We start from the raw sequence: 26,538 nt of genomic DNA, 5'->3' as shown, positions 1-26,538 counted from the left end.
AAGTAAAATTTTAAAACTTTGACCAAAAAAAAAACCAGATAACTACTGCCATTCAGGCAACTCAATATTATTCTGCATTTTCTTTATTCTTTCTGGTGACTACGTTAATATACTTAAATTTTCTACCAGAATGCATTTTAAATCCACATTTAAGCTTTATCACAAGCACATTTTTAAGCACTAGTTTCCTGAATTGTTTGGGTTTTACATCCAAAATTTAGATATTTGCAACAATTCTATTTAGTGCATCAAACCAAACAGCAGATTTTAACACTGATGCAGGAAAAAAGCCTATAGAACGCCCAAAGTTTAACACCCCAAAAACAAATTTCACATGAGGAATATTGGTTTATCTCAATACCGCAAGCTGGAAAAGTCATGACTAATCTATCAGCTACAATACTGATTCGTTCAAGCTGAGAAGGATGGTTCATCAAGATTGCCAAAAGCCACTCTCATCAGTTTCCCCATGTCAGAAGCACAGATTCTTCTGCTTTCAGAAAAACTTATTTCTTCTACTTATGACTGATGTATTCCATTTCAACATATTTCTTGTAACACCACTGAATAGTATACGCCTATTCAAGGACCAAAACAACACTTCTAAGCCCACTTACATAGTAAGGCAGCATTAATCTGTCAGTCAACAATGTTTCCTCACAAATGTACTTGGGAAGAATATTTTAAAAGCTATCTACTTACAAATGGAAAAAATAACAGAATATGGGCCACTTTTTACTCAGATTGTTAAAAAAAAAAAAGAAATCATACAGTCAAATCAATGACATTCCTTGGGACATTTTCATTAAGCACCAAAATTTATTGGACAGTTGTAAAACCATAAAGAAAATTAAAGCTATCTTGCTTTGTATTTAAATAATATGGTAACAAATTACAGCTTATAAGGTTTTTTACAGAGAGAAAAAAAGAGCCCACAAAAAAAGCAGGTAAGCAGCCCAAAGAAACATGAAAGGATGGCCACCTGATAGTGCTTGCGCAGAACTGATAAGGTGGTGTGCTGCCAAGGCGGGTAGTTCTTTGCCACGTAGATGGTGCAGTGAGAAGGCTTCTGGGAAGGTTCTTTAGTACTTTTCTAAAGAAGCAAAGAAAAAAATTAGGCAGGAGGCCTGAGGCAATACAGAATTATCAAGTACGCACACTTAAAAAGATGACCTAGTACACTTCACCTTTCCTTTCACAGGTGCCATGTAGTTCTTGAGACGGAGTCGGAGATCATGAGCTGCTTCCATGAGGTACTGAGAGGAGCGAATTAATACCTCATCCACAGGACCTGCTATCGGCCATGAGGCTCTCATGATGGAATCCGGCTTTGAGGAAAGGAAGAAGTGACATGCACAGAGATGAAAACGCATCAGTATCTGGTGGTTTTTCAACCCATTATAGCTTGACTGGAAACTGGAGTTTAGACAGTTTGAACCTCAATGAGCACTCACCTATAACTAGGTTGTAAAGGAATGCAGCCAATAAGCATTTATTTGCAAGTGTGTTAAGGACTATACATACAATTACGCCTGCCGTATAGCTACATAACTTCATCTACACGCACAAGGCACTTAAAAAAAACCTTAAGTTTCATGCATAGGTGTAGGAATATTGCATTATTTGGGTTAATTTTAGATCACCTTTTTGTGATTAGCCAACCAAAGTGACTTGTATTAAAGTTGCATATATCATCATAGTAACAGGCTAACTCTGTATGTTCACTGTCCTGTGGACAATAAGCGATTATGGCGTTTCGTATTATAAGACACGTTTCTTCTACTTGCATATGAAAGACATCCATAAGCCTGATACAAGCCTTACTAAAAATCAGTAAAAGCTTAGATCCGAATCAAATGACAAAACCGAAACATTTGTACCTTTCCCAGCAGTGACCAGATGTGCTCACATAAGTGGGGACAGATAGGAGCCAACAGCAGAGTCTGAACTTCAATAAACTGAAATACCAACTCTCTGTGCATTCCTTCTATTGCCAGCTCACGATATTTATCTTTTGCTGCCTGCAACAAAGCCAATGCAACGATCATTAACACACTCCAACTGCCGTGCAGAAGCACTTAGAAGAAAACACACACAATTCTTTGCTCTAACATGCCTTTAGAATGTAAGCCGCTTAGAACTCAATAATGGATTATTACAAGAACTGTATTTTCCTGAAGCACCTGAGTGTGAATCTGTCAGTTGGCCATTTGATTTTTGCATTAATATGGTACTTTTCAAAAAGTGTTTATTGGCACAGACATAAAAGACAAAAATATCCACAACTGTGTATCAGGTACTATCATCCCGAATAGCGTGCATAAAGATACTAATAAGTACTAAGAAAAAGGCAATGAATATGATCTATCATTACACATATAATTCAGCCTACTTAATCATATTCCTGAGTATCATAAAGGAGCCACATAAAGGAGACACTGTAATTCATTAAGTGAAGAGGCATGGTTCAGCAGACACTCCGGAGACATGGTTTATTGAATATATCAAAAAGCACTCTACTTCCAAACAATTTTGTTGATGTATTATCTGGATTTCTTATGAAGAGTTCCTTATTACAAAGGAGCTAAAGAAAGGAAACACTCTTTTTAATAGTGTCTTTTTTTAAACAGCTTTTCGCTCATATTAGATATCAGGACTATTTGCAGCGTAACAATTGCCTTCCTCTGGACCTTTGTAAAAATTACACAAGCAGACCTTTATAATTTCAGATTTATTCCACTAAAGTACTCTTGTTTCTTGGCACAATTCTGATTCCAATTCAGGTGTATAATTAAGGATCAGAGACATCAAGATCAAAAGAAATCCACAAAGTAACAAATACCAAGTGTTGGTTTCTTACACCTAAAAAGTTACCTCTTACCTGAAATTCAAAAAAGCCAGTTTTCAGAGCTTCCTTAAACATCATCTTCTCATAATTTTGGTCTGTCTTCACTATGCCTGCACTCATTTCACTAGGGAGGGAAGGGAAGTGAAGTGAAAACATCAATATTGCATAATCTGCCCCACATAATGGCAACACTGTGTAAAACAACACTATCAATGTCACCAGTGCAGCACAATCACATAACCTATTCTGTAATGTGTTTGGTTTTATGGAATTCATTAATTTGTAGGAAAAAAAAAATAACTACAGAGATGCTCCTTGCAAGAAAAAAAAATGGACTAAACTGTATTATTAGCCTTTGTACAGTACCTGGCAAAGACCCTGTCATTGAAGGTGTTGGCAGGACCACTTCTTAGACTGTCTCTGTTTGCGATCATCTCCTTTACCCACTCCACCCACGTGTAGAGACGAAGAATACCAGCATCTGCCATGGCTTCCACAAAGTTGGCATCTTCAACAGTGTCTCCAGCATCAGCCAAAGCTAAACGCATGCCTGAAAGAAACTGGATCAGCTAACACGGCTGGCATGCAATTAGCTGGTAGATATAGATGCAGGAGGCATAGGACTCAAAATGAATTACAACTAACTTCTCATTATGAGTTAATAAAATGCAAAGTGAATTTACAAACTGCCAACTAGAGGGAGATGTCTCGAAGGATGCACTTTACCCAGGAGAGGTACACCGCCCTCCTTAGGAAGGAAACCAGACAGACACCAAGAACTAGGAGACTAGTACAATCACTGTCCAAAAAACAAAAGCATGCAAGAACGAACAAGGGCATGCATGTATACACACAGCGTGCATCAACAGTATGTGTCTTATGTTTTGGTCTCTTAAGTGAACGTGGAAGAATGAAATAGGCACCCTCTAGGAGGTCTCAACACAAGGAGCAGTTCTTGGTTGAAACAGGTGTTGTGCTAATATGCAGCCCAATTTCCTAAATAGAGTTCAGCTTTTCAAACAAGAACAGGTGGTAAGCAGTAGATTTATTGCAATTCATTACTCCAATAAACCCACTGCTCCTTTGAGAGCAAAACACTGATTTTAGTCATTTTGGCATAACTGAAAACCAGATGCAGGTCAGAACATACTTACCATCTGCAGAGAACTTGTCAACAGCTTGAGTTAGGGTAAGAAAGTTGCCTGTAGATTTAGACATCTGAAAGAAATAGAAGAGTCTTTGTTTTCTCACACATCCATTTTGTTGTTGGATAAACAAGACAGATGCCACAAGGGTTTGGGCAAACCATTGAGAAAGTATTTTCTCATAAATCATAGCAAAAGCAGTTTGGTAAATCTGAACTAGGTCTCACAGTAAAAGCAGACTAAACTTTGCCAGCACTCATCTAACTCCTGAATGTTGAGACTTGCACAAGTTGTTACTACTGAGGTCCACATACACCACAGCTGTAGGGAAGTGGTAGCTGCCTTCTGCATCATTTGGGTTCCACCACAGACTTTTTCAGGTTTGGAAAAATGGGACAACTGGTACCAAAATTTAATTCCAGAAGTTACCTAAATTAAACTTAAAATACTACTTCAAAACTGGTGTTTTCAGCTCATCCTGCATTGATTTTTCAAGAAGGACTCTGGTGGGCTTTTTGCTTCATATTGGACAGTCTCTAAGGTCTAATTCCTAGGTTCAAGCACTTCTAAATTCAATTAAATTCAATTTCAGAACATGCATACATTAGCAAGTTACTGGCACAAACTTTTTCTTCTCACTGCATCTACTCCAATACTTAACAAAGCTAAAATTTTGTCAAAAAAGAAATCATTCTACATTCTGTATTACCCTAAAACTTAACAGAAATACACTGAAATCTTTACTAAACTGGTGAAGCTATACAGAAGCTAACTTAAGAGAAGTGTTAGATAGAATTTGAGGAAAGGCAGGTCTTTACCTCTGATGAACGAAAAACTGGAGAGCACCAATGAAGAAACTAGAATATTCACTATTTCCTCCTCTTAAATTCCGAGAAGGATTTTTCCAGTCTGACTGGCAAGTGCCTATTTTGACAACCACAAAAGCCATCTCATACATGAAACCTCACTATACCTTTTCAGAATTGAGAAGGAGATGTCCATTTGCTCTCACAGCTACTGGCCATTTTTCTCTGGTTGAAGACAAGATACAAAGCATTTGGTAAAGTAAATACATTTTCTCTTTTTAAAAAGAAAACAACAAATATTTTATGTTCCAGTTTGGGATGAACACCTTAAGTGGAATCTTCAAAAAAATACCTAGGGGTGTCTTAAAAATAAGGAGTGTCTTTAAAGATGGAAAGAACTACAATATAAGAGTTAGGGATTATCACTGCTGAAATGCAAAGCAGGGAACATTGGACCACCTACAATTATGCCTCATTTACCCCACCTCCTTCATTCAGCTACATTCAGTTTAAATGCCAGTGATTGGCATTGCCCAACAGCACTTGATAGAGCTAAGTCCCACATACCTCTACCAATGGAGGAAGCAGGTATCAAATTCCCCATGACCATTTTTACTATACATGAGAAAACAGCTTTTCCTGTATACAGTTTTATACAACTCTTAAACAGAGGTTCAAAGGAATGCAAACATAGTATCTTAATGCACAAAACTACACCTTTATAAAAGCACCATGTGATCAGCAAAGATTCTCAACCTGTACTGCATAGTCCATGGGACTACGTATACACTGTTTTAACAATCCTTGAGAAGTAATTAAGAAAATTAATGATAATAAAGTTACTTAAAATCCCAGTGCAGGAATACGATTCCATACTGGAAAATACATAGGAGGAGGTATTTACAGAAGACATTTGACTTTTATAAAACAGGCCAATGAGAGCTAGAGTTAAAATTTGTTCTCCACTTCTACACATTTGCTTTTTCATGTGGCTACCTAACTGAGCATTTCGTCCCCCCATAGATAGCTAAAACAAAAGAAAAATAGCATCAAACACCACAATTCCAACATAGTCTGCATTTGGATTTAGCTCTAGATGCTGTTACTTAGTATTCTCTCCCAAAGGAGGAAAAAACCCTAAAGATACACCAATGCTGTTTCAATATGTTTTTACACATATCCTCTAAAGAAGCACCAAGCCAAGATACTGTTTAGTTAGGACATATAAATCCTTAGGTTTGCTCTAGAGCCGATTGAAACTGCCAAGTCAATTATGCTACATGCTAGAATTCCAATGTTTAGAACAAACAGGATTTCAGCAAGTCAACTAGAAGTTGTATTATACAGTTAGATTTTCAGTGTTGCTTTAAACAATGTTTTAGAATTTGTATGTAAGAATCTTGCGTCTTAAAATCTTTAAAGGATTCTAGAAAAAATGGGAAATAATGGTAAAAAGCCTTCAATTTCAATAACTTCTACTATAGATAATTGTAACAAAGCTGCAATATGAAAGAATACATTGAAAGAGTACATTTTCAACCTAATTCTGAATGTTGTAGAGTCCAAAGAAGCCATTAGCAAATGTACCAGAACTACAAAGTCTTTGGCTTTATCTCCTGCACACCTGTTTTGCATTATCTCCAAACTTACCTTTGATCTGACCACATAGCCACATGATTATAGAGGTAGTACGACAGATGATTTGGAACAAGATCTTTGCCAGAAACTCTGAGATCCACAGGATACCAAAATTCAAACTCCTCCTTTAGCTTGTCCAACTTTTCTTTTGGAATCTCTGTTTTAGGAAATGGAGCTGCCTTGAAGAAGATGTAATCCCAAACTTCTTTGCTCATTTGATGTGCCCTGCACAGAATTAGAGACACATTGAGATGGCAGTAAAAGTTCCTCTTACACTCCACAGCATTTTGAATAAGCCAGCTTAAAACTGTTGTTTCATTCTCACAACATACTCCATTTGATAAGCAGAGCAAACATGGATAAAGGAAGGAAGGAGGAAAACCTATCTTTCCCGGAGGAAAAGGACCTGGGGGTGCTGATTGACAGCCGGCTGAACATGAGCCAGCAGTGCGCTCAGGTGGCCAAGAAGGCCAACAGCATCCTGGCCTGTATCAGAAATAGTGTGGCCAGCAGGAGCAGGGAGGTGATTGTGCCCCTGTACTCGGCACTGGTGAGGCCGCACCTCAAATACTGTGTTCAGTTCTGGGTCCCTCACTACAAGAAGGACATGGAGGTGCTGGAGCGTGTCCAGAGGAGGGCAACGAAGCTGGTGAAGGGTCTGGAGAACAAGTCTTGTGAGGAGCGGCTGAGGGAACTGGGGTTGTTTAGTCTGGAGAAGAGGAGGCTGAAGGGAGACCTCATCACGCTCTACAACTACCTGAAAGGAGGTTGTAGTGAGGTGGGTGTTGGTCTCTTCTCCCAAGTAAGTAGAGACAGGACAAGAGGAAATGGCCTCAAATTACACCAAGAGAGGTTTAGATTGGACATTAGGAGAAATTTCTTTACTGAAAGAGTGATCAGGCCTTGGAACAGGCTGCCCAGGGAAGTGGTAGAGTCACCATCCCTGGAAGTATTTAAAAGACGTGTAGATGCCCCCCCTTAGGGACATGGTGTAGTGGGCATGGTGTGTTGGGTTGACGGTTGGACACGATGATCTTAGAGGTCTTTTCCAACCTTAATGATTCTATGAAAGAGTGTACAGGTACTTTGTCTAAGATCAGATGAGTGAGTTCAACATCAGCAACAAAATCAGAACTCAGAACTGCTCAAGCCATGCCCTGCTTAAAATGCCCTTTGATATTTCCCAGTAAAGCATGAAGACTCCCGTAAAGAAAAAGTGATTAATAATTAAAATGTAATCTTGAATGTCCTGGAAACCTGATTATTTATTTTCCAAACACCGCCCCCCACCTCCACCCCCACTTGTGACCTTAACTGAATACTGAAAACCTATTACTAGTACTTAAATTTCTCCACTGGGTCATATAGCCCTTCCTTCCGGCTTCTATGAAAGTAAAAGAGCAGCAGTACAAGAGAATAGCTGTACAATTCAAGGTTGCCTCCTACATGGAAAAATTAGTGGTCTTTTCCCACTTTGAATGGAATTAATCCATTCAAAATTAACATTTACTGTAAGATACGTTTTACCAATTACTAGAGGTAGGATCCACAATTTTGAATGAAAACACTGATGAGATGCAACTTAGACCCACAGTTCTGCAGCCACTGGCCTGCATTAAAAAAAAAAATCCTTCTTGTTTCTACAGAGATTTTTTTTCCTAGCTCCTTAGAATTTCACTGGAGTCCACCAGATACCACCTGCACACATTTCAAATTAAATAATTTCAAATCGAAGTTTACCATTTATTAACATCTGCTAAGGTGCTTTGGCCAGTATTATGCAGAGAGGAAAAGCATTCTGGATCCAAAGTACCTCCAGTACATATTAAACAACTAGTTCAAACAATAGTCAATACCACCAGTCTAGAATAAAGTCTTACATGCACCGGTTTGCTGGTTTAGATCTGGTAGTTATTTTTCTATGCTTTAAATTACTGTTGTGCGCTGTGACTTAGCTTCTGCGTTTGGTGCCAAAGATCGCTGTAACCAAACGGTGACTGACATGACGCGCCATAAATCCCCTTTTACTTTACTTAGAGTAAGTTAGTAAAAAGCGTTTGCTAACACTGTAAGAAAGATGTTATCTTTGCGTAAGAGTACACTCTAATTGTATATACTTACTTACATCAAATCTATAATTCAGTGCTCAGGATGCTCACTTCAAAGTTTGTTTCCAGACATGACTAGTATGTAGGTAGCCTCTCTATAATTAGAGAGGTTTGAGCCAAAATTAAAACCTTGCCAAGTCTTTCAGAACTACTTCTGTTTGTAAGAATCTTCACTTTGCAAATGGTTTTCAGATTAGTTACAGCATTGAAAAAGGTAAGTTCCAGTTCCAACATGTAAACTACTCCAGCAAATAGTTCATAAACATGCAGAATTAGAGCATAAGATCCAAGGCAAGATTAGCAGTGGTTTTTTCAATTCCAGGCGAGTTGTACTATCTCAACTCTCTGATCTCTATCACTGAAAGTTCACCACCACTCCAACCAAGAGGTCACAGAGCAGTCTTAGGAGGTATTTTGGTACGAATGCCTTCTCCCCCTTACTCTGAAGGTTTCCCCATACGAGTCGTGGATAAAAGACGGTTCTAAGCTTCTAAGAGTTACCAACACAAAACTAAGTGCTAATCTTGCCCACTTTGTACAATGAAGCATAAAATTTTTTATAGTTGCAAAGCAGTCTCAATAAGCAGAGACACTTCAGCAGCCACTGACACCAATCACTCAAACACACCTGGCAAGGACCATTTCAAGGCAAGTCAAACAAGTATTAAACAAGGTGATTTACTCTGCATACAGCTCTGCTTTCAGGGACATTCCTCCTCTCTCTCTGACCACCATACTCCTTTTGCTTTTCTTATTTCCTTTCATGCACATTTCCTGTAACTTAGCTAACAGCAGGTTGTTTTAACAGTGATGCTTTTTAAACACAAAAGCAAAGAATCAGCCTGCTTGGCAAGCCTTTGTCAATAACAACTCAGGAGATAAGCACACCAAATTAAACAAGAAAACTTGATGATTCACTCTCCTTACCTGATGCCTAGAGGAGATTCTCCTTGGCCCCTCAGGTTACCTCCCTGTAACAGATGAGCCACCGTGTAATAGGCCATGTAGATAGTTGAGTCGGAGAGAGACTCTATCAGCCACTGCTCATCCCAAGGTAATCGGGTACCTAGAAGAGATAGAAGCCAGGTATCAGATACGGTCAGCATCATCCCTACTAACAAGCGTGACACTCGAGCATACATAAGCAGTTTATGACTTTCAGTCGAACATATATATATATACACACACACACATATATATATGCAAGTACCTATGCTTATGCTTTTAAAAACCCTTTTTTTAAAAATTCAACTTATGCATTTGAAAATTTTAAAGAGAAAATACTTGCTATTTTTGTAGTCAGCTTCTTAACACAACTGTCGAACAAATTTCAGCTCATGATCATTTGCTGTGTATTATAATGCAGTTAGAACAGTTGTTCCGTGTCATAGACGACACAAGTTGAACGCTAGTCAGAATTTAAGGAGAACACCCAAGAAATGGTATTAGTTCCTTCTCTGAGGTCCCTTCCAAATCAACGGCCCAGGCAAAAAGCTACAGAGATAGACAGAATCACTGTAGTAATGCAAAAATAAAATCACCCCTGGCCACAGGTGTTCTCAAGAAAGCGTGCCTTCTCTGGGATGCTCGGTCAAGATCTAAGTTGGATAAATCTGTTCTACGCTTACCTATACCAGTTTGGATTCTAGACAGCACTTAAGCCTTCCAAATGAAGTGATGAGTACCATCCTCATGAAGCACTGAGTGAGAAAAGGAGTGTTTTGCCTACCTAAGCCATATGTCCTGGAGCACGCATGCTCTTGCAGCCAACCTAAAGTAGCTTCAAAATTTCTCCTAGTCTCTTCACAAAACCTGTAAGAAATAAGCTATTACTAATTACTCCTCTCAGCCCTCTTAAACCATCACCAGCAGCAAACCATCACTCCCTTTACATCTGCTTTTATAACTTACGTCTCTAGATGTTTCAAGCACTCTGATGCCTGTTTCTTCCAGTTCACTTCACCATAATCTAAATACCTACAGTCAGGAAAAGTTTATTGTAATAAAGCAATCCACAAGTAGGATACAATTTGGCAGTAACTTTATAACTACAGCTTTACTTCACTTACCACTGGTCACAAAGGGCCACAACACATTCATCAGCAGACCTTGATATAACTTGTTTCTCAGGTTCCATATAAATCATGGCTTCATCCTAAGAGTTGAAAGGGCAATAAAAGCCAAGATTTAAGTACTTAGCAAAGTCTTGAAAACCCTCACACCTTACTAAAAAGCATCCTCTCCATTCTAACCTGTTTTACGGCATTTATTGCATGGCTTTCATCACTGCATAGGCTCTCTGCCTCAGTATTTACTTTAAAACGAGGACAACACTTGACTATGCACTTTTCTGAGGTATCAGTTCACAGAATTCTGTAAAGAGTGTCTCCATGCATGATGAAAAGGAGGACAGAAGCACAAAATATTACTCATTCACTATGCCCCTACTGATCAAAACAGCTACTAGAAAACCTTGGGGGACAAAGGGAGGGGGAAGGTAAAGAAGAATAGAATGGTAAGCTTTAATTCTACCTTCACAAACCACGTATTCTGATGCAGGATGAAGTGTTCTATTATAATCTGAACACAACAATGCTGCAACAAGGGAATATTGACTAAATAACTGAAGCCTCTCCCACTTCTAATTATCATCAGGAAAATCTTATTAGAGAGATGACATGATCATTGTTCACTTACTACTCTTCCTTCTCTGCATGATGAACCCCAGAAATGGGGTGTTTGCATGTCACAGATATCCTTTATTGGTAGGCTTGAAAAAGACTGACAATTTGGATCTTACACTTTCAGTATCTTCCCAACTTTATCAAAGATTAAATCAGACCACCAAAATATTTCCTAGACAAAGTGATGGGATGAAGCAGGGAATAAGAGGTCTCTAATTAAGCTATTCATCCCACTTAGAACACAAGGTTCTTCTTTTAGCAGGATTTCATATTCTGTAGCAATCCAAAGCACCACTAAGAGGACTGCAGAACCAAATCAGAGAGGTTTCTTCAGCAACTCAGCTACTGTGAAAAAAACAAAATGGGTAATTTAAAAGAAGCTGTGTGCATACTACCACATACATTATCCACCATCATCTTCTGAATAAGTTTCTTGACATCTTGAACTTTTTGTCCTTTGAATCCATCCACCAACATTACCTGTAAAGATGGGTCACAGGAGTTGATTTTTTTTTTAAATTAACAAGAAACAGGTGCAATAGCTCTTTATATCAACATAAAGAAGTAGCAGTTACTGCAATCTTTAACATGCAAAAAAACAGGAATACAGATTTTTTTTTCATTAAATAGACAGTCATCTTTACCCAAAAAGAGTTTGTATACATGTCAGCATGCACATAAAATTGTTGCCAGCTTACAAGAAAACAGCTGAGGAATACATCATAGTAAGCCATTACACAAGTAAAGACAGAAGATTTGAAGGAAAAAAAACACACACCACACAAAACAAAGAATACCCACAACACACACCAACACATTGCTCTCTCCATATCAGTTTCCAAATCAATACTTGTAACAAAATTGATCAACTCCCCAGAACATGATCACTTGCTAGGAAACCAGTTTATAAATCTCAGTTTGCAGTCCTACATTCCTCCATTCTCTTTCTTCAATTCTATGTAACTCCTCCAACTGCAGAACTTGACTGCAGGAAAAGGCTAAACGAGAAGCAGTCTAGGGAAAAAAGAAAATATCTTCCTCTTTCTTGAAGTCTTTTTTTTTTTTATTCTTTATCCACTTTTTGTCTCCTAATCAAACTCAGCAAGAAAGCACTTATCAAAATCTTTAATTACTTACTCCCTCATAAAACCCTTTCAGGTACACTCTCTCCTTGGCCTCAGCAAGTTTCTCTCTGTCATTCTGGCTCTGAATTTTGAGCTCATCACAGACTGATGGAGCACAAAGGTTGCCGTAGCCTGGGATTTCAATGATGGGCACCTGAGAATGAATAAAAGAGTGTCAGATATTCAGTTCAAATTATCTCAATGTCATAAAATTTACACAAAGATTTGTTTCCTAGATTTCCAAGCTCCACTAGAAGTGATGCACTGAACAGAACAGAGACAAGTATATTTTGCTTGGTTTACAGTCCCTAGGCTGACATGGGAGTCTGAACCAGAGATTATGAAGGGGAAAAAAAAGGCAGTCATTACTAGCTACCTGAAAGTGTTTGTGCTGCGTGATATCTTGGCCAAAGGCAGTATGAACCAAAAAGCCCTAATGGCAGCAGAAGCAAGTGCTAGTGCTATGTCAAACTTCTACTGTTTCGTGCTACTCTGATGTTTACAGCATCTATTACTAATCAAGTTACGTAAGACTTGCAAAGTATTAGTTCAATTCCACTCATCAAATCAGAAATTCCTGGTAGTCCCCAGAGCGACTCCTGATCTGCCCTAACAAGCAATAGCTCTGTTTTATCTCCTGATATGACACCAGTAACAAGCTGTACCAGTACTGAAGCCAGCGTGTGGAAGCAAGGGTAATGCAGAATATTGGGATGGCTTTACCCGTAACCTAAGTTTTCTAACGAGAATGGATCCAGCTACGAGTCTGCATTAATAGTAAGGGACTTTAGCTCTTTGCATAGAACAGACACAATAATACTCTGGCCATTAAGGCTGTAAGTTTTAAGCAACCAACAGGTTACCAGTATAATGATGGAATCCATTCTCCAAAATAGTAATTCCCACAAAAATTAATAATTTTCTTTATCTCTGAAGTATAGCATAGAATAACAAATCTTGGTTGCAACCCTTAACAGACCAAGTATTACAACTATAGCAAAACATGAAAACTTTAAACTTTTCAGCTCTTTCAGCTGAGCAGGACTTTAAATAGAAATTCTGGAAAAAGTAGGCACAGTTCTTGGCATATTTCTCATCAGTGAATACAAAGTAGTGTGTACTGCAGATGGACACATTTGAGCGTACTTACTGGTTCAAATGGCAGGACCATTTCATCTTTGATGCCATACTTCACCCTCAAAGCCTTTGAAAGTTAGAAGAAAAAAATGCAATACAGTTAGAAGAAAAATCTTCTAGATTTAAAGGTTTCTATCCACTCACAGGGACTTTCTTGTACATAATATTTTATTATAAAGCAGACAAAGCCATTTCCCTGTCTTCTCACCATTTCTCACACCTGAGTTTAATGCCCATCTCATTTCCACGTGATTCTTTGTCATAATCATCTACATTTTTAAGAAGGGAAAAAACCACTATCGCTCTACCCTGAAAATGAGTGGGACAAAAATTCAATAGCCAGGGATAGCTGTTTAGACACTGATGTACTCTTGAAACTGTAATAGCAACAGCTACTTTAAGTCTCATTTGAAATTTATACAGAGCTCTTAATCTCATCTCTGGAAGTAATTTCCACAACAGGAATTTATTTCTATTTCACTGGTACTCTTCTATACCTTAACATGCAGCAGAAGTTACACGATTCTCATCCAAAATTCTTCTTGAAGTCTGGGAATAAATATCTGTCCCAGCTCAGGTGGTTTTAACTTCATTTATTTTTAACTACTTTGATTTCAAGTTAGAGATAGCAAAACTCCAATTAAAGCGAGTTTCATTTTACCCAATGGATATCCATTTTTGACCTTCCACACTATGGAAAGGAAAGAGAAACAGAAGCAAGTCTGTTAACAGACTGACCTGTTTTTTTTTCAAATCTCTCAGGGCTGCAATGTCATCTGGAGAATCAGAGGGAACACTTGTAACCACTCCAGTTCCTTGACAAAGAAAGAGATACAACAGATAAAAAGATTAGCCAACACATATTGTATGCACAGCGTGCATCGAACAGGCTTTGGCAGGACACTGATGTGAAGTTACCTTTATCTTCCTTGATTGTGAGCATGGGAAGAGCATATATAACTTTGTAGGTGGTAAGAGGTGCAGAAAGTGCAGCGCCGAGAATCTCCTATGCAGGACAAAGGAATATCATTACAATAAATAGCACTTTTTCAGCCTAGCTGAATAAGCTTTCCTGGCTGATATTCTTTACATTTGCTGGCATTCCTCACATATTACAAACAAACAAATTAATATATATATAGTTAGACAAGGAGGAAGTACATATGAAAAGCATTTGTGTATCATTTGAGACAGTATTATGGACTATTTACTGGTAGAAAAGTCAAATACCAGATAACATAGAGAAAAGCAAAACTGCTGAAAGTGTAGAGTTGGAAAAAAATAGCAAGCAGGAGAACAGTTTGCCTCCAAATATCTGAAGCACATCAGCAGCAAGACAGGAATGAATTAGGAAGCCAGTGTCAAAAGCTAGATTAAACAAAGTCAGGAAAAGCATATTGTCAAGACCATTTATGCACTGACAGGAGGTAGTCTAGATGTTGCAGTTGTCTTCTACCTCTCTAATTTGCTTGAATTCACATCATGTCTACTAACAAAGAAACAAAAACTGTATTTTCTACTTCATCCTTCAGAGCAGGATCAAGAAAGATGGTGACAAGTTTTAGTGAATGGAGATCAAGTGATGTAAACAGCATGAAGGTACTTTGTATTAGGATGAACAAACACCACTAACTACACTTATTCAAAGCACAGAAGTTAAGGATATTAAATATCAAAAACACTAACATTCAACTACTAAGCTAAGAAAGCTTCATTCACAAAGATGTACTGGGAATTTCAGCATCAACAAAAAGCCTTTTTCACATAACCCTTTCTAGCTATTACTTTTTTCCCTCCCTTTCCATTCCCCGTAGAGAAGTCACTCTTCCCAGCATGCAGAAAAGCGTTACTTAAAACCATTCCTTCATCAAGAAATGCTAAGGCATACTAATGCATCAGGTTAATCTCCCAGAAGTAGCTGTAGCTTGGCTGCCAAGGAAGCTGTCTTCTGCTTGCTTTTTTAGTCGCTAAACAGTCCAAAATTTTTGTAATCATTTCTGTATTTCCTTTATAAGTAGAATTCTCTCATCACCTTTGTAAGTATAAGCTTCACAGGAACAGATAAGCCTGACCAGCAAACTGCAAGATGCTTACTTCTCCCATCAGCTCCTTGACAACAGGTACGACTCCATTATCTTTTGTAAAGCCCTGGTAGGACATGTTCCTGGCAGCTCTTTGGGTACAGATAAAAATATCCCCATTCACAGTTTCAAAGCCGATGTACTTCATATCTGGGCGAACCCAGCAGTTAGTCTGTCCAAACATGGTCTCTGGTCTAAGCGTAGCAGCCACCAGGAAGATATTTTTTCCTCTTAGGCCACTGGGGGGGAAAAAGTATTTTATAAGTCACCAAAATAAAAACATTCAGGGCAATACAAAACAGGCTTTTAAGCTAATATGAACTTTTAAGTAACATTTCCTAAGGGATGAAAGTGGGTCATTAAGTTCTTTGTGGGTTTTTCATTTTCTTTCTTTTTTTTTCTTTTTAAACTCCAATTTGAGTTCCACACAGACTAGGTGAGTACAGCAGCTCAAAACAGAGACCAAGTCTTTGAAGTGACAGAAGTAATAGGGTGAAATTAAATTCTGCATTAGGGAAAACAGACTGTCTAATTTAATGGTCACTTCTGGCCATAAGATAGAACCTATTTGCCATTACGAATTCAAGACCTACCTTAATTTTGCAGGATAAGGATCTAACACCTTCATTTTTATTAGCGTATATTCTTGAGGCCCAACACCCTGCAATTCACATAAACAACGCAGCAATCAGTATACGACATTGACTCAAGCAGTAAAGAAAATAAATCCTATTCTGTAGTAACCTAACCCAAATATTACTTAAGGTACTGATGCTTTCTCCAAAGTAAATCATATTTCCATTAATACAAATGGCTGTTTACTAAAATGCAGACTGGAGAGAGAGGTTATACTTTATTCCTATGTCCAAAAATTTACTCATGACAGCCACCATCTCGGCAAGATATAAGTTAATAACAGCTTATTTGTTTTGTTTCAACAGATAGATACGATATGATGTAGTGATGCTGCTGGCACAAATTGCCAAATAATCACAGAAAACAGCTACAATGGAAAATACTATCCATAGTTCAAGACAAATATTGTCAATAGAGGAGTTCATTCAATTTTCACATGTACTGACGACTGAAAACTGGTAACTCTATATGTACAAAATACATTTTGCTCCAAGATACAATTTATTTTTCCATTCAGTATTTAAAATCATAAGCAATGCATAAAAACGTCCATTAAAAATATTACCTCTCCTGTTTGCCTGTCATGATCCATGCAAGGCTGTCCATCTTTTGGAGAATAAATTGTATATCTAGAAAAAGGTATGTTGCCATTTAGTAGCAAATACAATAAAATAAAGATATTTACAAAAAAGAGACTTCTTAATGACATTTTCAAATTTTGCATCTATCTGTTTCCACCGATGTCAATGTTCAGTTTTTGCAAGAGCTTTCAGCATTGGCTCTATTTTGCTTTGAGTTGGTATCCATGGAAAAACTAAAACAGAAACACAATCTCACACACTTTGCTAGCACAATAAATACATTATTTCACTGTGTCTAGTACAGCATTTGAAATGAAAGGATTTGAGTTTAATGTGAGTTATAGGCATGTTATAGAGACATGTCATAGCGTTCCATCTTCGGTAAAGCTGAGCTTATCCATATTTACAATAAACTCAGAGTTGAGTGGCAAGCTTACCGTTTGCCAAACTTAATCTTATTTCTTTCCTTTAATGTAAGAAATTGCCATCGCACAAAGGAATCATAATAAGGATTAACATCTGTAGTAACAAAAGAACGCCTCCAATCCACCTGAAAATGCATAAGAGTCTCTAGTAAGTAAATACAATAAAGAAATTCAAGGAACCTCACAATAGCAAAACTATTATTTTAAAAATATAAAGAAGTTTCTCTCCAAAAAGATAATGCAAGTACATATCACACAAAGGGTGCATGCTTAGAAACATAACTATGCAGTCTGTATGTGCATCGTCTTTCAGAGCCGAGATGTCAAAGACTGAAGGCCCTGTCTGCTGATTGTGAATTTAAGAGATTTTGTAGTAGTTTTAACCAATCGCTCCAGCTAAATTTCAGCACTACCTTGTTTCATAATCTCTACATGTCTTTATTTTTAAAAATCTGTTGTCAGCAGGACAAGTATCTTTATTTAATATTACATCATTACTCTTCCTAAAACTACTGTCAATTCTGACTACAGAACAGATATCTAATACGGAAACAAGAAGTGAAAGTCGTAACTCCTTTAATTGAGTCTTGTTTCCAGTTCTGACCACTGCATAGGGTATAAGCTCTATATAAGAAAGCACTTAATTATCAGCCAAGACTATTAAAAAGGTTAAATGAATAATTCCAAAAATACCAGAAATGTTTCTAGAATAATGTCGGTATTATGCAGAAAGTCTCAAAGGAGAAGCAGCATATTCATAAACATAATGACAATACGAGTCATACTGAATTTTGTATTTCATACAGTCACCTTCAATCCCATGCTTTTCAGATCCTGGACCGCAAGGGGAGGGAAATAATCCAGCCAATGCTCAGCTTCAGAAAAACTGACTACTTCTTCATCAGAAAGACCCAAAGACTTCATGATTCCCCACTGGTATTTGGAAGAGCCAGTCTTGGCAGCAGCCTTACTCTGAAAGGACAATTGTGATTAGGAAAAAGTTCTTGTATTCACAATAGCTTTATATGCTTGAGAGCATTTTTCTCTATTAATGTTACAGTTTCTACTTCCAGATATACAAGTTAATACAAATATTCTAGCGTCCTTTCTCTAGCAGTGAAGATTAATAATCAGTTTCTGATCTACACTATTTCCCAGCTTGTATTCAACTGTACATACATTAACCCCCTTCTTTTCAACTGTTACATGCTTAGATGTATCTGATACATCTGCAGAAATGACCAGTTCACTGAGGTCCTGCTCAAACAAATGGGTGTGTTTACCATGAAAAGGTAGAGCAGTCCCGTACTATATCCTTGTATCAAAAACCTTTTCTGCTGTTACTTTGTTCATATTACTTTTTCCAGCTATTGTCCTTCAAATATCTTATGTCTCTACCCAATAGCAACTTACTACCTGCAAGAGTAGGCAAGATCACATCTTCTGTTGATGTAGAGCAGACAGAATCCCAAATCTAATGCTTCCAGTGTGACAATCTCTTTAGCATACAGAAACAATATACATAAGAACATCTCTAAATTTTTCCTAGACTTGATTCTCTTCTTTGCTTTGTGATACTCCCAAAATCATAAATCTCATTTAAATACCTGATAAGCCAAAATAGTTTGGATTATCTTACTTAGCGTATCTAGCCAGAATAGGCTAGGTAACAACTTACAAAAGAATAACCAGAGTAGTAGGTATATATATATATCTCCTACCACTGAGAAAGCAGGGTTATTTCCTACAACTTGTTTGTGAATGCTTTGTGCGGGGGGTGGGGGGCAGAAATCAGAGTATTACTCTGGATGATCTCATTTTTCTCAGGAAACTATCAAACAGTGCACCAGCTCACCATTAAGATTTCATGCATTAAAATGGTATCTCTGGAACCATACAGCTGATGCCTGATGCATTTTTTTCAAGTCTACCTTAAAAATACCCAGCTAGCTTGGAAAAAACAATCTAAATACTTGTATCACAGGTTTCTCTGAGAAGTGTCAGAGGAAAAAACGATAATGCATACTTTGAAGCTTTGAGAGCACAGCTACCAATCCACAAAATCTTTGTTTAAAGTTTTACCTTTTTGCCTTTTGCTTTGTCTTTGATGATAATTTCTTCTTCTTTTTTAGCAGAATTTTCTTCCTCTTCTTCCTCCTCATCAGGAAATTCAGGTGGGCAGCCATATAACTCCATTTCTCTTTTTAGCTTATCTGCACAAGCCTAAATAGGGTTATTGGTAGTCTATCAGCACTTTTCTGTGGCAATTGCTTCAATCACAGGTAAGGAGCGCTTTTTACTGATAACTTTGCATTTCACTACAACACTTCAAACTTTTTCTGGACATTGCATTAACCTCTAGGAGATCTTGCAACTTCAAGAATGCCTGCCATGGCAGGAAGAGGTTTAGAGCGAGGATTTTCTTGCAAATGAAAAAATACAGTAGGTAAACTTAATTTTAAAGCATTTTATTTTCTAGAAAGTCATAATGTATAGTTCAAGCACCACACACCTTTACTACAAATTCAGGTTCCAAATCACACTATCTTGATGAATTTTTGAATAAATTAACATGATATTCTGGATGGACAGTAAGCAATGCTCTAAGTAGCCTCAAGTATAAAAAACATTAGAAAAAGCCCTCAGTAACTCAAACCATCGTACCTTTATAGGCATCCCAGTGCAGTGTAGACCAAATGGAAACAAGCAGTTCTTTCCCTTTAGCCTCTGATACCCAACTGCGAACTAGATAAAGTGGAAGAATGAAACAGATGAAACAAGAATGGCAAAAGGCTAAATTAGCACCCTTCTCCAAAAATAAGTGCAATTCCTTCTTTAACATGAAACTACTGAAAGATAGACAAACACAATCAATAGCATCTAGGAAGCTAATTAAAGAAAAAGAAGATGAAACTAAATTTTGTTATCAGGTCTGCCACTGCCTGGCTGCATAAGTACAAGCTTTCCTAATTTTCAGGGGCCTGTTTTTGACTAGAGAAGAATGGGTCCAAAGAAGAGATCGATTTTGTATCGATCCACTAGTACCTAAAACCTGTTAACACACAGGTTATAGAGCACAGTATTCACAAACAAAAGAGACAGTAAGATTTCTTGTGAAGTTTGCACCATTTAGTAGTTAGACAAATAGTAAGCAGCAGCACCCCCTAAAAATCTCAGCAAATCTGAAAGAATGAATAGAGGAAACACCTGTAGTCTAGTCTCCTAGAATTAAAAAAGCCATCAGTGGCAGTTCTCTTCAACCAGCAATATTTCCACTGAAAATATGGGAAAAAGGGAAAGTTTGAATAAGTCATTATTGAGTCTATAAAGTAATTAACAACACATTCTGTTAGCTCAAAATTTAACTACAAAATTAGCATTTGTTCGAGTAGTATTTAAAGGTATTAGCAAAGGAAAATTTTTACCTCACATTTAGATAAAGAAAACGTGTGTCCCAGGTGAAGGCGGCCATTCATGTAGGGATAAGGAAATGTAACAAAGTACTTTCCTTTGCTGAGAAGAACATCAAAGAATTAAAACATGTAATTAGCTTTTAAAATAGCCATCAGAAGATGCACAAGTAGAACAGTTAACTGATATTAACTGATATGTTCAGCTATTATCAGCCCACAGTGACATTAAAATATTTTCCCTGTCAGTAACACGAGTCTTTGATTTTAAAGAACTGATACGCTAACAGGTTTTATCATCTTTTTTAAAAAAAAAAAAAAACCACCACAACAGAAAAAACCCACATAGGACTGACATGACAAAGAAACTTTAAAATAGATATAACATCTTCCCAAAGGTAAATTAATTACTGCAAAGGCCTAAAGTCATTTATTTAATCTCCCACTGCCTGAGTTCATATTTTTTTTAGTGGCACATTGTAAATAATTACTCATTTCACAAGGATATATTGTTGCACGGTGTTTTGAATATGCATTACATTGTTGTAACTCAACCTCTCAAAGCAACAAAGGTAATTTCTAGATCTTTAGGACATTGTAAATTTCTACCTCCACCTTTGCGCTCTACTTCATGCCTTGTCTTTTCCCTTCAGACACTGATGTATAAACATGCATAAATAAAGGCTAAATCATTTGCTTTTTTGCTTGCAAAATATACAATTTAAGAAGCAGCCACCTGTTACACAACTTCAGTTATTATCTTGGTTTAGTTTGACTTTCCCACACAACAAATAACTAACCTCATATTGCCAAGGTCAGTGCTTTTTCACTCAGAGACCTACCCAAACAACTAACGCTGTTCCACAAGGAAGCCTCCCTCCACACTGTAAAGAGCATCGATCCTATTGATCTGAGAGCAATCGTGCTCCCAAGCGTGCTAAGTGTTTCCAGAGGTTCTGTCTTAAACAAGTTTCTCAGGGTTACTCTGGGGCAGAAATAAAAGCAAGAGCTAAACAGTCTTTCTTAATCCCACAGTACGCTCCCTTCACCCATGAAACACGCTTCCTCCCAGCAGCTCTGCTCCATCCCTTGCTGGGGCGGTCAGGAACGCAGCTCACCACGTGCTGCCACCCTCACCGTCCTGAGGGAGCGCGACCAAGGCAGCTCAGAAGCTGTACCCCCGTCAGTTCCCTCAAGCAGCACCGCATCTACCACCAGGGAACCCCGTCGGGGCAGATAAAGGGATGGAACACAACATTAAAGCTTGGTAGCTGCTCAGGCACTAGAGCAGGCTGTATCTGCCACGTGGAAAGCAAACAGAGTCCAGACCAGCGCTACACATGCCTGCTATTTTAGAAGAACCAATTTCAGAAAGCTGAGAACAGTTATGAAACCAACCAGGTGGGAGAAAATTTAAGCAAAGAAATAAGCACCTTCTACAATCAACAGACAGCAGCTCAGGAATATTTTACCACAAGACCAGAAAGCCATTACCAAAGCAAAATGTCATGCTGACCAAACCCAGCATAGATTAAAAGTAGAATGCTCTGTAAAAAAAAAAAAAATCCTTAACTAACAAATACAAAAAACAAGGTAAAATTCACAGCAGTTCAAATGAATTAGAAGCGGCAAATACCAAAAAGGAAAGGGAAAAACCCAGATAAACCTCAGTACAGATTCACACACAGAGATGATGTCAACACGAAGGTTTTTTCTTTTATTTTAACAAAATAAAAGAACAAAGGTAATCCTACCAATGGCATTATTATATGGGAACAGCAGAAAACAAGAGATGGTTTGGACACAGTCCCTCTAGAAACACAATGAAATTACATCAGCAGAGGAAGCTTCAAGAGAAGAAGCCGAAATATAACAAATGCAGTGACTGGAACTGAAGTTAGAGAACTTCATAGTTAATAAAAAACTTTAGGAACTAATAAAAAAATAAATCAGGAACATTGTTAGCCATTAAAACAACCTGAGAATATCTGTGGTGGAATTCCACTCTTTTTAATTAAGGGTTAGATTTTTTCCTAGGGAATCTCCTCCAGTTCAAACAGGAATTATATCAAAGAATTTATTAAGTCTGAGTTTTGGAAAAGGCCAACCACATTATAAGTCATGTCTCCTGGCCCATTTTCTTTAAGTAACTGTGATCTTTAATAATGATACAGATATTCCTGCTATCATTTCCTAGGATTGACTTTTGCATGAAGAGCAACAGATCTCTTACAGCAGTTCCATCTACATCGTAGTAGAGCTTTACTAGTTCAACACAAGAAAAAACATTCTAAGTAAATCCTTTTCCTGGCACGGAATAAAATCCCACTGTGACTATACAATGACTGACCACAGAAATGTTCTGCCAGCATCATCTCTCTCTCCTCTAGGGTAGCTTTTAGTAGTATCAGCTATTTTATAAAAATACATAGAAGTTTAAGACAAAATCTTGAAATAAATACATGGCATTTTAACTAGAAGTGTAAGAACATTAGTTTGGCAAAGCAGCTTCTTCTTTATTTATAAGGTGGTCACATGTTACCATAATGAACACTGAAATTTCGTATTAAATTGCTCCATGTTGTAAAACTGACCTACTACTTTCATTTTCAGTCTTAAATTTCAATCTGTAAGTATTAATTACAGCCTTAAATTTCAACCTGTAAGACAGTGAATACTTAAAGCACAGACTGCATTTCTTTTAAGTAAAAAAGAGTTGTGTGAGCAACACACCCCCACACAACAGTTTTTATTACACCTCCTAATTTAGCATTCAAATCTCCTGACCCATTCGGGTCCTTCACTCTTTACTCAGTCCTGGGACTAATTTTGCTGGAGCTGCAGATCACAAAAGAAGTGCTCTACAACTAACAAGGTAGTGGGACAAACCTCTGCAATATAGTTCACGTACAAAAAAAAATCACAGCACCTCATCTGAGGATCAGTAATGATCACACGCCCGGCCTTCATCCACTTCTACGCAAAGCAGAACAGGTTGGCCTACACCAGGACTCAAGATATTTGTTTAACAATTTTCTTTTCTCAGCGAAGCAGAACAAGTACACACCTTCCTTCAGATAAAGGAGTGGTCCTTTCTAACTGGGAGAGTAAAAGCCCTCCCACTAGTAAGGGCTCAGGCATCACACTGAGAAGCGTCCTCCATGTCAAAAAGTAGAAGTCACCAAAGAGAATCCGTTTTTTAAATCTCAGAGGGTACTGATACTACCAAGGAACAGGAAGGCTTTTTTCATCCTACTGGAACTCGGCCAACACACGTACACCACTGCTTCATGTTGTCAGCTACAGAAATGCCAATTTCATGCATAAGTTAAGCACCTCCAGATGATCCAAGAACACTATTCATTCAAAAGAGGACACCTTTTCCCTCCCCTGGATTTTGAAGGAAAAAAGTTCCTTTGAAAAGACATTTCAAGAAGTTAAGAGAGAAAACCTGTAAAAAATGTTAATGATACCTCTTTTGGTTCTGCCTATCCGAAGCATCAATCTCAAAGACTCGCTCATCATCCCACTTTTGCTGGATCTCTTTTTCAATTTTCTTCAGGAAATCGACTTTTGCTGTCCCTTTACGTTCCTGTTAAACAGAAAGAGGAAGAAAAATCTGGCTGAATGGGTTAACAAATACAGAATTGTAATATATTACAGACCACTCCTAAACTCTTTTCGTTACAGGCAAGCATTTCTCTGGACTCCATAACACTGCAGCATAATCTCACAACAGAGCATCATTAACGTGATCAGTGATTGGTCTGTGTAAATCTGTATCCTTGAGATTCAGCCTTCTAAAACAAGATCTAAAATCTGTAAGGAAAGGGTTAACAACCTTTTCCAGAGGCAAAGGACTCTATAGTAGCCAACCTAACACGCACACACTAACAAACTGATCATCTTGCCAATAACTAACAAACTCAGAGATGTCTGAATTGAGGAGATAGGAGTGGATATAAATCATAAGTGAAAAAGACACATGGAATTCTGGTTTTGTTCCAGACTCTTCATAAACCCCATGTAATGTTTCTTCATCTTGCCATACATTAAGTGGGATAGTACTTCCTATGCCAGGAGAAGAGTCTGGCATATGAGCGTAATTGCAGTTCACAAAGAGAGTTCTTCAGGTAAAGTATTTTAAATTATTTTAAATTATTTTAAATTCCATAGGTGTTTAAACACCACCAGTAAGTGTTAAATATTCCTTCTCCTTATTCTTTTATTATACAACATATTATGTTAAAGGATACATGCACTACAGATACTGCAGTCATAAGGCCTGACATACACAAAGTTTGAGGGTTTGGGTTTTCTTCCCCCAAGATCAAAGCACTACTAGGATATTTGGGACAGAAATTGTGTGTACCTTTACTCATATAAGCAAACAGAAATCTGATTAACGCTAAGAGTACTACAGCAAACCTCAAAATAGCTTTAAAAGAAAAGCAAAGATATTATGATAACTTAATGAAAGGTTCTAACTCATGCCAAAAATTTTAATCACTAGTCCCTTATTCCCCTATGGTACTGAATCATTCACCTTAGCGTGGCTCTACCATTTTACTAATTATTATGTCACCAATTAAACCATGAAACCAGCTGCAGAAAGTATTTGGGGCTTTCAAAGCCTTTATCAGCCGTGTATGTGTTCCAGAAATACTGCCCACCGATGCCGGCAGCTGAACGAACTTAGAAACACCCGAAGGCAGCTGAAGAGACTGCCAGGCTGCCACCGCCTCCCCTCCAAGGGGAAGCCTGCCCTCGGATCGTCCTGCTACGCGAAACCGCCTTGTGAAACGCGGGAGCCACGGGAGAGCCACGCTGGCGCTGAGGGGAGCGCGGGGAGCCCGGGCACCGGCCCCGGCAGGCGGCCATCCCCAGGCGAAGGGGCCGTGCCCCCCGCGGGCGGAGAGGGCCGGGCGGACACCCCGCACAGGCCCCGCCGCGAACCTCGGCCGCAGAACTGGACCCCGCGGGCCGGGCCCGGAGCTCCCGCACGGCCACGCCGCGCAGAGCAGAGCACGGACGCCGTGAGCCGCGCCCCGCCCGCACTCACCGCCATGCTGCCGGGCCGCTGCGCCTGACGGGAGACGGGGCGGGACCGCAGCTCCCGCCAGCGGCTGGGCCGTACCAATGCGCCGGGGCTGGGTGGGGCGGGGCGGGGCGGGGCAGGGCCGGGCCGTACCAAGGCGGCGGGCGGGGGGGAGGCGGGAGAGGCCTGCGGGCGCGGGCCTTTTGTAACGCGAGGACCGCTGGCTGCCACCGCCGCCTGTGGCAGCCGGGGCGGAGGGAGCGCGGCCCGGCCCGGCGGGGAGGCAGTGCGCCTGCCCGCCTCCTGCGGCCCCGCTCCCCTCCCGCGCCCGGGGCACGGCGGGAGCAGAGCCGTCCCGGTGCGCAGCCACAGCGCGTACTGAGCCCCGCTGCCAGGGCCAGGCCAGCGGTGGCAGTGGCGGAGCCAAGCAGGGGCAGGGCCGCAGGCCTACTCGCTGGAAGGGCGGCCACGGCTCTTGGGCAAGCGGCCCGCGAGCGGGCTGGGCGTGGCGGGGCCTGGTGGGCCTCGCCGGTAAGGCAGGCTCGCACCGGCAGAGCCCGGCGAGCCGCGTGGCCTCCGCCTCCCCCAGCCGCAGCCCAGGCCTCGGCACCGACCCACGTCCGGGAAGCTGGGGCGCGTCACTGCGGCCGGGTTTGCCAACGCAAAAGCCCGAGCCCGCAGAGCGGCCGCGGCTCCCCCTGCGAAAACCTCGAAAAAGGGAGAAATAAAATAAATCCACCTGCCCCGGGCAGGCCGCGCCGCGGAGCTCCCGCCGGGCCGCTGGGGGCGCCACCTCGGCGCGCTGCGCGGGCGCCGGCCGCGCTGCCCCTTTAAGAGCACCCCCAAAGATGTCGCAGCGGGGTTCATGTGCTCGCTC

At 39.5% G+C, this 26,538-nt stretch overlaps 1 protein-coding gene across 4 annotated transcripts in view; it reads right to left on the bottom strand.

Annotated features, from left to right (window-relative positions):
- The window catches only part of LARS1 (leucyl-tRNA synthetase 1), a 34,902-nt gene extending 8,385 nt beyond the window's left edge, over nucleotides 1-26,517 (bottom strand). The window contains exons 1-27 of one of the 4 annotated variants that reach the window (XR_012675971.1): nucleotides 25,686-25,713; nucleotides 24,097-24,215; nucleotides 20,639-20,726; nucleotides 19,878-19,958; nucleotides 19,296-19,436; nucleotides 18,024-18,185; nucleotides 17,226-17,338; nucleotides 16,773-16,836; nucleotides 16,165-16,232; nucleotides 15,585-15,810; nucleotides 14,409-14,496; nucleotides 14,229-14,305; nucleotides 13,504-13,557; nucleotides 12,367-12,507; nucleotides 11,632-11,709; nucleotides 10,615-10,700; nucleotides 10,457-10,522; nucleotides 10,275-10,357; nucleotides 9,473-9,611; nucleotides 6,450-6,662; nucleotides 4,967-5,024; nucleotides 4,003-4,066; nucleotides 3,215-3,398; nucleotides 2,882-2,972; nucleotides 1,881-2,021; nucleotides 1,188-1,328; nucleotides 983-1,093 (exon numbers count right to left, since the gene is read on the bottom strand). Coding sequence is in view for 3 of the 4 variants with exons in the window: in XM_075164454.1 (XP_075020555.1) it covers nucleotides 983-1,093; nucleotides 1,188-1,328; nucleotides 1,881-2,021; nucleotides 2,882-2,972; nucleotides 3,215-3,398; nucleotides 4,003-4,066; nucleotides 4,967-5,024; nucleotides 6,450-6,662; nucleotides 9,473-9,611; nucleotides 10,275-10,357; nucleotides 10,457-10,522; nucleotides 10,615-10,700; nucleotides 11,632-11,709; nucleotides 12,367-12,507; nucleotides 13,504-13,557; nucleotides 14,229-14,305; nucleotides 14,409-14,496; nucleotides 15,585-15,810; nucleotides 16,165-16,232; nucleotides 16,773-16,836; nucleotides 17,226-17,338; nucleotides 18,024-18,185; nucleotides 19,296-19,436; nucleotides 19,878-19,958; nucleotides 20,639-20,726; nucleotides 24,097-24,215; nucleotides 25,686-25,691 (2,883 nt within the window). In the remaining variant the exon portion in view is untranslated. Of the gene's footprint in view, nucleotides 1-982; nucleotides 1,094-1,187; nucleotides 1,329-1,880; nucleotides 2,022-2,881; nucleotides 2,973-3,214; nucleotides 3,399-4,002; nucleotides 4,067-4,966; nucleotides 5,025-6,449; nucleotides 6,663-9,472; nucleotides 9,612-10,274; nucleotides 10,358-10,456; nucleotides 10,523-10,614; nucleotides 10,701-11,631; nucleotides 11,710-12,366; nucleotides 12,508-13,503; nucleotides 13,558-14,228; nucleotides 14,306-14,408; nucleotides 14,497-15,584; nucleotides 15,811-16,164; nucleotides 16,233-16,772; nucleotides 16,837-17,225; nucleotides 17,339-18,023; nucleotides 18,186-19,295; nucleotides 19,437-19,877; nucleotides 19,959-20,638; nucleotides 20,727-24,096; nucleotides 24,217-25,685; nucleotides 25,931-26,400 lie in introns of those variants that run through there. The other 3 variants (XM_075164455.1, XM_075164454.1, XM_075164453.1) reach the window with 3 other exon arrangements.
- Between the last annotated feature and the right edge of the window lie 21 nt (nucleotides 26,518-26,538).

The sequence above is a fragment of the Calonectris borealis genome, chromosome 15 (genome assembly GCF_964195595.1).
Source record: "Calonectris borealis chromosome 15, bCalBor7.hap1.2, whole genome shotgun sequence".
Classification (NCBI taxonomy): domain Eukaryota; kingdom Metazoa; phylum Chordata; class Aves; order Procellariiformes; family Procellariidae; genus Calonectris; species Calonectris borealis.
Note: the sequence above shows the minus strand (reverse complement) of the source record. Positions and strands in the feature narration are given on the sequence as shown.